The sequence below is a fragment of the Taudactylus pleione genome, unplaced genomic scaffold (genome assembly GCF_031769625.1).
Source record: "Taudactylus pleione unplaced genomic scaffold, aTauple2 ptg000324l, whole genome shotgun sequence".
Taxonomy (NCBI): domain Eukaryota; kingdom Metazoa; phylum Chordata; class Amphibia; order Anura; family Myobatrachidae; genus Taudactylus; species Taudactylus pleione.
The window spans coordinates 777,688-786,561 of NW_028284725.1; the positions used below are offsets into that span (position 1 = coordinate 777,688).

The 8,874-nt window shown below is 40.6% G+C and overlaps 1 protein-coding gene across 2 annotated transcripts; it reads left to right on the top strand.

The window, feature by feature from the left end:
• The first annotated feature begins 1,083 nt into the window (after positions 1-1,083).
• Positions 1,084-7,883, top strand: LOC148509493 (G1/S-specific cyclin-D1-like). Of its 2 annotated transcripts, XM_088443032.1 has the most exons (6): positions 1,084-1,176; positions 1,646-1,879; positions 3,308-3,523; positions 4,521-4,680; positions 5,384-5,532; positions 6,176-7,883. In XM_088443032.1, the coding sequence occupies exons 1-6, from the start codon at positions 1,129-1,131 to the stop codon at positions 6,323-6,325; spliced, it is 957 nt and encodes a 318-aa protein (XP_088299158.1). In that variant the 5' UTR covers positions 1,084-1,128; the 3' UTR covers positions 6,326-7,883. The 2 variants fall into 2 exon arrangements, with proteins under 2 accessions (XP_088299158.1, XP_088299159.1); XM_088443033.1 differs by lacking the exon at positions 1,084-1,176 and having other exon boundaries at positions 1,567-1,879.
• Positions 7,884-8,874: the final 991 nt, after the last annotated feature.

The following is an 8,874-nucleotide window of genomic DNA, read 5'->3' on the forward strand; positions in this document are numbered from 1 at the left end:
GGACCGAGTTTGAGAACAACTGCTCTAGAACACAGGTTCTCAAACTCGGTCCTCAGGACCCCAAACAGTGCATGTTAAATAATTATTTCCACCTGTGGATCTTTTAAAATGCGTCAGTAAATAATAACTACCCCTGTGTTGCTCTAGAAGCATAAGGGAGGTGAAACCAAAATAATATAAAATGAATGTGTGTATACTATGAAACTTAAAGCTGTTTATTTCTAAAGCTGGGTACATACTGAGACGGTGTCAGCACAATATGTCATTTCTGTCCGAATCAGAATGACATATTGGCCGTATCTCTGTGTGTATGGCCAGTATGCGTGCTCCTGCGGTTGCATGCAGTATTTTCTGGTCGGCCTTGCTGCGACATCGCATGCGGCCCCCGTTGCAGGTAATAAAGGACAGAACAAGGGATCATTCTGTTATTCATTACCTCGTTCTAATATGTACCCGAGGTATGATATGTTGGCCCGTCGGCCCGACATATCGTATCGGTACACATCGCTCAGTGTGTACCAGGCTTTAATATAAGAAATGGACAAATTAGCCCTGATTTGAAGTGGAGAAAAACTTCCAGTCATGAACCGGTTACACCAGAGGTTCCCAAACTCCACCATTACAGTCCAGGTTTTAAGGCTATCCACAGATTACCTAATTAGTACCTCAGTCAATTTGATTTAACCATCAAATTGACTGACTCAAGCAGGGATATCCTTAAAACCTGGACTGTCATGGCGGGGTTTGAGAACCTATAGTATGTGTAACCCACATTTATGAGAGAAACAACAATAAGAGAAAACAAAGCAATATTTAGGGGAAAGGTTGGTGTGTTTATCCTGTGATTCTGTGAGGAGACCTGGAAAACATGCACTGTTTGGGGTCCTGAGGACCGAGTTTGAAAACCTGTGCACTATACATCATCTAATGCAGAGTTTCTCAAACTCTGTCCTCAGGACCCCACACGGTTCACGTTTTGCAGGTCACCCAGCAGGTGCACAGGTGTAATCATTACTCACTGACACATTTTAAAGGTGGAGCTAATTATTTCACTTGATTCAGTGTGGAGACATGAAAAACATGCACTGTTTGGGGTCCTGAGGACCGAGTTTGAGAACCTGTGATCTAATGTGTACTGGCCTTTGGGTTAGCCTCTGTGTAACATGGATTATAGGGGTAATTTACTAAAGATATTATTTTTATCCCAGCCTGGTCAGTCTGTAATTATTCATTTCCTTATGGACAACCAAGCACAAAATGTCATTTTATTTATTGTTAATTTTCTTTCAACTGGACATTTATACATATAGAATTTTTTTTATATATTTTATTTTGTATAACAAATCCCAAAATTGACAGGATGAATTTGCACATTTGATACAAGCTATAATTATATTGCATTTTGTTTTACCATTTGCAATGTATCTGGAAAGTCAAGACAATAAGCAAAAGGCCAGAAGCTTATTAGTCCCAGGCTGCATCTGATTCCCTCTGAGACTCATCCACACAATCAGCACTTGTGATTGGCAGCCCAGAATATGGGGACAGCAGGAGTGGGCGGGGCTGCCTGAGCTCTCCAGTATATCAGGCTGGGGTTTAAAGGGACAAGCTTAAAAAGTTTAAAGGGCCATCTCCCATTCTACAGGGGGCATCAGCTGCCAGCAGCAACACACAGACCAGTATGGAGAGTGTCTTACTGTGCTGGGAAGCCCAGAGAGAGCTGAGGGCACTGGCTGATCCTGTCCTGCTGCAGAGTCAGGTCCTGGAGAGGCTGCTGGTAGTCCAGGAGAGGTACATCCCATCCCCAACATACTTCCATAGTATGCAGAAGGAGATCCACCCTTATATGAGGAAAATGCTGACCAGCTGGATGCTGGAGGTAAGACATTGTGTCATTAGGTGAATAATCCTCATTGTTTGACCATTGTATTGTGTAGTTGTGGTGCAGAGAAATCTGGTACAGGGAGGATGCTTCTCTATAATTAAAACTATTGTCATAAACACCTGTTTTTTAGCTACACTTATGCATTCTTATATTTTTCTATTTGTATAGTTACTATATAAAAAAGTGACAAACTTTGAAAACCAGTCAAATGTTTGTTTTCATTCTATGGTTTGCACTACTGCATGTTGCTGGTGAAAGCGGACTGCTGATTGGTTGGTGTTGGCACTTGTCTGTTGAACTGTATTTGTAAATGTCCTTTACTGTTCTAGTAATCTAGTCTCTTTATTACGGTAGGCACTCTCTATGGTACAGTACATTCAGTATATTCTACTGCATTATGTACACTTTTTCAGTATTCCGAAACTGTGTATTTATTTACACACCATGTTACACTGATTCCTATTCTTGTTTCATCTCCTGGATGTCTGACTTTAGCAATGATACAATACTGGTTCTTACATTTCCCGCTATGAATATATTCTATTACATGAGTATCAATGTGTTTTGTCTAAATATCTGTATTTTAACGCATGCATATTTGTTCATGTATAAACTATGTACATTTGTTAATGCAGTGTAATCTAATTAAAAAAAGTGTTTTAGATAAAAACACATCCTGTAAATGTAGGATTGTGTACTTACAGTTTCAGACTTACCTGTTCATATTCCTTAAGCTGCATACACACACAATGATTTTTTTAAACGATATCGTTTAGCGATGATTGTTTGAAAAAATCGTTCACTTTCTGAGTCAAACCATAATGATTATCGTTCATGCGCGTTCATGTTTGTAGTTCAGTCAGACTTGTCAACTCAACGATTTCCATTAATATGCAAAAATCGTTTGTAGTTCAAAAAAATCGTTCATTAAAAAGTGTGTGTGTGTGTGCAGCTTTTCTCTCTCCTATTAAGAATAAGTAGTTTTAGAACAAGTCAATGTTTTAAGTTAGGAAATGTCACCAATCCACTATGTATGTATGTATGTATGTGTGTATGTATGTATGTGTGTATATATATATATATATATATATATATATATACACACACACAGTGGATTGGTGACATTGGATCTCCACCATCTATGGCAAAACCACTGGCCATTGGTGATTAACCATTGATGGTTGATAACCATCGATTGTCATACCTAATGGTAGGTGCAAGGTAAATTGCACTATGTACAGATGAAGTAGGGTGCCATTGACTGTGCCATCCGTACGGTACAACGCATGTAATGGAATTGCCCCCATAAACTGACTTGTGTATTGAATATATGTCATTGTTAAGTAAACTGCATTCCTGCCTGTTTCCCCTTCATTTGCACCCAACAATTATATTAGAATTTAAAAGCCCCTCTTGTGACAGGTGTGTGAAGATCAGCGGTGTGGAGAAGATGTGTTCCCCTTATCTGTGAACTGTCTGGACAGGTTCCTGTCTCTGGTGCCCATAGAGAAGCAGCGGCTTCAGCTTTTAGGTGCAACGTGTCTTCTACTGGCCTCAAAACTGAAGGAATCCAGTCCAATGTCTACGGAAAGCCTGTGCATGTATTCTGACTACTCCTTCACAGGCCGGGAGCTGCAGGTATGCACTGATCACAGGCCACGGAGACCATCTGACCTAGTAGCATAGGAAGTGTCCCTCACATCTGCACTAGGCTGAGAACATGCTTACCTTATCAGTAATAAACCGGGGACAGTGTGCAGTAAAACCAGGATAATCCAAGGGTCTACTGCGGAATTTATTGGCGCTGAGTAATAATTACCATTTTATTGGTCATTTAGCAACTGTGCAGATGTGTTCCCTTAGTTAAGTCTAGAAGGGAGATCCACATTTTAATTATATATATATATATATATATATATATATATATAATGCTCTTCTGCTACTCATACAGAATAGATTGCATTTTCTCCCTAAACCCCCCACCCCCCCCCCCACACTTTATTTTTGTGCTTTCAGAACCCTCTGTATATCAGCCAGGGCAGAGTTGTACTTTATTTCTGTTGTACAAAACACCTACACAGTGCACAGAGCAAAGCTGGACTATGGCGTGTCCAAGGCCAATGGAAATATGCAATATTTATTATCCGTATTGGTGAAGAAATTCAGAAAGCTAATGCTGGTTGTAGTAAACTTTGGGTGAAACTCAGAAGCCAGTAAATAAATGTTGCCTGATGACTTAACTAAATATAGTCAAGTGGAAATTTTATTTTCTTTATAACCGATACCGATGTGCTTAAGATCTGAAATAAGGCAGGGTGTACTATACTTGTATGTATTAGCTGAAAGAGAATTATGTTACCTATATTTGGTAAATTCTACCCACTTACTCCCTGTGTTTGGTCTGTGCTATTAAATTGCTAGCTCCGTGGGTTCCAAGAGGGTTTAAGTACAAAGGGCCTTCCAAAGAGATGCAGCCTTGTCCCCAATATGGTGTGGCCACACCCTTCAGTGGTGAAGCTTCTTTGGTTAGGGCCCCGAAATACCCATTGCTGCTACGCCCCCTAGTGGTAGCACTGGTTAACTCCATTAAACAGTGAGGTTTATACACACTGTCTTGCATGTTTTTGTCTTCTAGTCTATGGAGCTACTGGTATTGAACCAGTTACAATGGGACATGGAGGCAGTGACGCCGCGAGACTTTCTTCCCCATTTCCTGGCGCCGCTGAACATGCCAGCTGAGAAGGTACAGCAGGTCAGGAAGCACGCAGACACCTTCATTGCACTTTGCACTACGGGTGAGTCACCGTATCACTGCGTCCATCGGGGTATGAGCTTACCTCTCCCTCCCTGTCCTATACCAGCCTTTCCTGCTAATAAAGTATACGTGTCTCCTACACAGTCGTTTCATTGACCGAGCCTATTAATTCAGTAAGAACTAGTGACATCACTGAGGCAGAGATGCTCTGTGCCTCATACCTCCGTGATGTTGGTACAGATGTGTCCTCATACATGTAGCGCCTGTACCCCATACGGCACGAGATGACAGGTGCGTCTGTGACTCTTTGAGAGGAGTAGCACACTGTATTTTATTTTTTTAATTTTGCGTCTTGCTTGCACTTACGTAGTCGCAGATGAAGCACAACAAAACTTGGCTTAAGGAAAAGCCTCGTACTTCGTATACCGATTCACACTCTGTTGCCCACAGATGTACAATTGTTGCACATACAATTGATCAATGCAAGCCAGCAATGTACTGTTGTCATACCCAGTTGTTTTATTTATGCAAATAAGACTGATATTTTGAGTGAGAAAAAAGACGCTTGGTGCAGCCGAATCGCCAGGACCTGGTGTGCTGAGCATTATTTGGCGCGAATTGATAGGCCAATAAATAGTTTAACACTTGTTATGGGTAAATTGTATGTTTATAATTATCTCTCAACAACCGTACTCTGCTTTGTGTCATGTAATAACTAACATATCTTATCTTCCTCTGTGCAGACTGTACTTTTATTGCACTACCCCCTTCCATGGTGGCTGCGGCTAGTATAGCGGCTGCTGTGACCGGACTGCGGCCTGAGAATTTGGGGATGTCCTACTCCAGTGTGGCAATAACAAAGTATCTTGCACAAGCCATCCGCTGTGATCCGGTAAGAACAAGGGTTTTTTACCCTTTGTGTGCAGTGTATATTTCCTGTATGTAGCTCAGAATGTAATAGTGCCAAGCACTCTGTTAATAGTTTTCCAGTTCTCCTTGTGTGATATATGCAGGGGGGCCCCCTAGTGGTCATGTCAATAGCCAACCAGACCCAGCTGGTGAACGGTGTTCAGTAATCGATCTACATGATATTCACAAGATAATGGAAAATACTGTGGGTGTTATATACAGAGTAATGCTGAACATAAGTGTTTATACTTAAGGGGTGATGTATCAAATCTAAAGAGGACAGGTAGAGAACTCCCTCTTAGTTTCATAACGGCTGTCTGTCCTCTTCCTTTCCTGAACGTTAAACAACCGTGGGCAGAGCCCCTGTACCTTGTATTGAGTAAGCAGAAAGTTTGATTCTGCTAGGGTGGGATGAAGGGTGATGTTGGACATGTTTCCTTGCTACAATCTGGTGTTGGCAGTACTGTAGTGTAGGGATGAGTTATAACTTGTCTCTAGCTGCTTGTGACTTAGGACGTGTGGCTAAACCGTGTGGGTTCCCTTAACTTTGTATTTACAAAATGGAAATGTTCGGGTTTATACATCCCTTATGCCTACTGTAACTTTTTGTTTTTTATCCAATGTAGAACATCCTGAGAATGTGTCAAGAGCAGATTGAGGTGTCATTGGAATCCAGCCTTCAACAAGCTCAAAGAGACAGGACACGCGACTTCAAAGCGGTCGAAGAGATCGAGCGATCTAGCACTCCTACAGATGTCCTGGACTTCGATCTGTAATTTCGATTCACAGGCTCCCTTGTCTCTGTACATCAATAGTGTCTTACTCTGTATGACCAGGGCCGGGTTCTAGCGTTTCCATGAACGCAAGACCTTTTTATAATTGCTGTGCAAAATATTTCAAATTCATCCAAAATTGTTAAATGGGCCAATTACTTTTTTTTGTAAATCGTAAGCTGTAGAGTTCCCACTCCCGTTCCTGGAGGATACAGTACTACTCAGTATTTACATACCATAACTTGGAGCTAAACTAAAAAGAATAAGCAACTTTTTTTGATTTCTTAATGGAATCTGTATCCATTCATATGGACAGTACCTTATTCCATGTGCTCGCAGAAAACAATGGTATCATAACTGTTAGTACTTTGTTCTACCCATCTTTTATTAAGTTTATGTAATCATATATTTACTGATCTCTCAAGATACTTCGCATGTGGTGCTGACAGAAATATGGCACCATTCACTGAGCAACTCCTAATATTCTAAGTAATCGGAGAGTCCACCATTTTGGATAAGACAAAAAAAAAAAAGGAAAATAAAACTTACGCACATCAAAGTATTTATACTGAGTTTAGGTCTTTGTTTTTAAATAAAATGTTATTTTTTTAAACCATTATTAGAAAAAATAAAAGCACTTTTATAATTCACACTCACTGATGGCTAAATAAAAAGTGCTTCCATACACACCAAACTAATGATTCCATCCAGTTTAGTTTTCACTCTGGAGAAATGAACAAACAAAAATTAAACCAACAGAAACATTTTTTTTATTATTTTTTTTCTGTTAATTTATTTTATTTAATATTTATTTGTTAGTATACAGGTTTTATTTAATGTGTTCTATAGTAATTTTGACATTTTGCTTTATTTAAACTGTTTATTTATTTTTTGTGGAAACTGCACTGCATATGGGGCTATGACTTTCCCAAAAACTGCGTATTACGGGGAATTCTGAATGTCCAGTGTATGCAAATGACCATAAGCTTTCAAAATACAACTACGGTAAAAAAACAATTGCCTCAAGCTATGATGTATTTGTATGTGAGAAGATACTAGACCAGAGGTTCCCAAACGCGGTCCTCAAGGCACCCCAACAGTTCAGGTTTTAGAGAGATCCATGGTTGAGCACAGATGGTTAAGTCAAATTAACTGAGGTACTAATTAAGTCACCTGTGGTCAAGCATGGATATCCTTAAAACCTAGACTGTTGGGGTGCCTTGAATACTGTTTGGGAACCTCTGTACTAGATCTCTCTAGTGTACTTTATGCTTTATGTTTATTTAATTGTCATTTTGTATTTTATTTAAATCATTCATGCAGCATTAATATATATATTTATGTTCTTTTTGCATATGAAATGTGTTTATTTTGGGTTGTTGGGTAATCATAACATGAAACATTCATCTAAAGCAGGAAAGAAAATAATATATTTGCACTTTATAGGAGGAATAATCCTCTTGCATTGTTACGTTAAGAATGTGTGAACACATGTTGTAAATAAAAAGTTTGAAATGTTATGTTGAATTCTCTTTAATAAAATATGTCTGTAATACTTTGACTATTGGTCCATCTTGCCTCAAATCTTCTAGAATGCATATCCAAATTACCCCTGTATTTTCCCATACGGCCAGGGGGTGCCAAGAGGGGAAGGGGTACTAATTACCCAGGCGCTGTATTGTCTGAAGGGCCAGGCGAGAGCAATAACCGCTATGGAGGAGGAGGAATATCCCACTTGTTGACAGAACACATTTGTTATGAGGGGTATGGCCCCACCTCCCAGATTAGACTGCTGCAAAGACCACCACCCACCTGCTGTGATATGCACCCCCTACCATTTGCTGTGTCGGCTGGCAAGTTTACCAATGCGATGGTTGCTGCTCTTCCCACCCGCTCTGCCAGCCAGTTGCTATTACAGGCAGGGCCCGCATCTGGTGTGACTGCCATCCCTCCCATTAACATTGTCGTGCCTTGGGGTAAAGGGGACTGAGATGGGGTGAGTAGATGAGACTGTCAGGGCTAGATTAACAATGGGGTGGATGGGACTACAGCTTTCGGCCTCCATAGGCCCATAACCATGGCAGCATAATGACCAGCAGCCGCCACCCAGCTGGACACACATTTGTACATAAATGATGCAATTTTTCTACTTGTATATATTTAGTCAAACATTGGGGCTGATAGTGTAGGGTTGCATTTGCTAAGCCGGAGGTGTGAACCGTGATGTGTGGCAAGTGCGTTGTCACACCTCCTCCTCCTGGTCACAATAGGCCTTTGATCACTGTCAATCCCAGGACCATGTTGCCCTTAATTCGGCCCTGGAGACATGGGAGGTGTGACCAGTGATGTGTGGGTGAGGCCAGTGCCACACCTACACATCAGAGACCAGGAGATTGGCAGACAGTAGGGAGCTATATTAGAAGCCACACCCCCTCATCATATACTTCTATTAGCTTTTCCCTATGTAATATACTGACTGTAGAATTAATGGATTACTTTATATGTATGCTACCAAAATAGATTCATATTTGATAAACTAGAACCTTTGCTTA

Coding starts and splice junctions, on each gene's coding strand:
- LOC148509493 (XM_088443032.1), top strand. CDS start 1,129: ATGTGTACTGGCCTTTGGGTTAGCCTCTGTGTAACATGGATTATAGGG. Junction 1,880..3,307: donor TGACCAGCTGGATGCTGGAG/GTAAGACATTGT, acceptor CTCTTGTGACAG/GTGTGTGAAGATCAGCGGTG. Junction 5,533..6,175: donor AAGCCATCCGCTGTGATCCG/GTAAGAACAAGG, acceptor TATCCAATGTAG/AACATCCTGAGAATGTGTCA.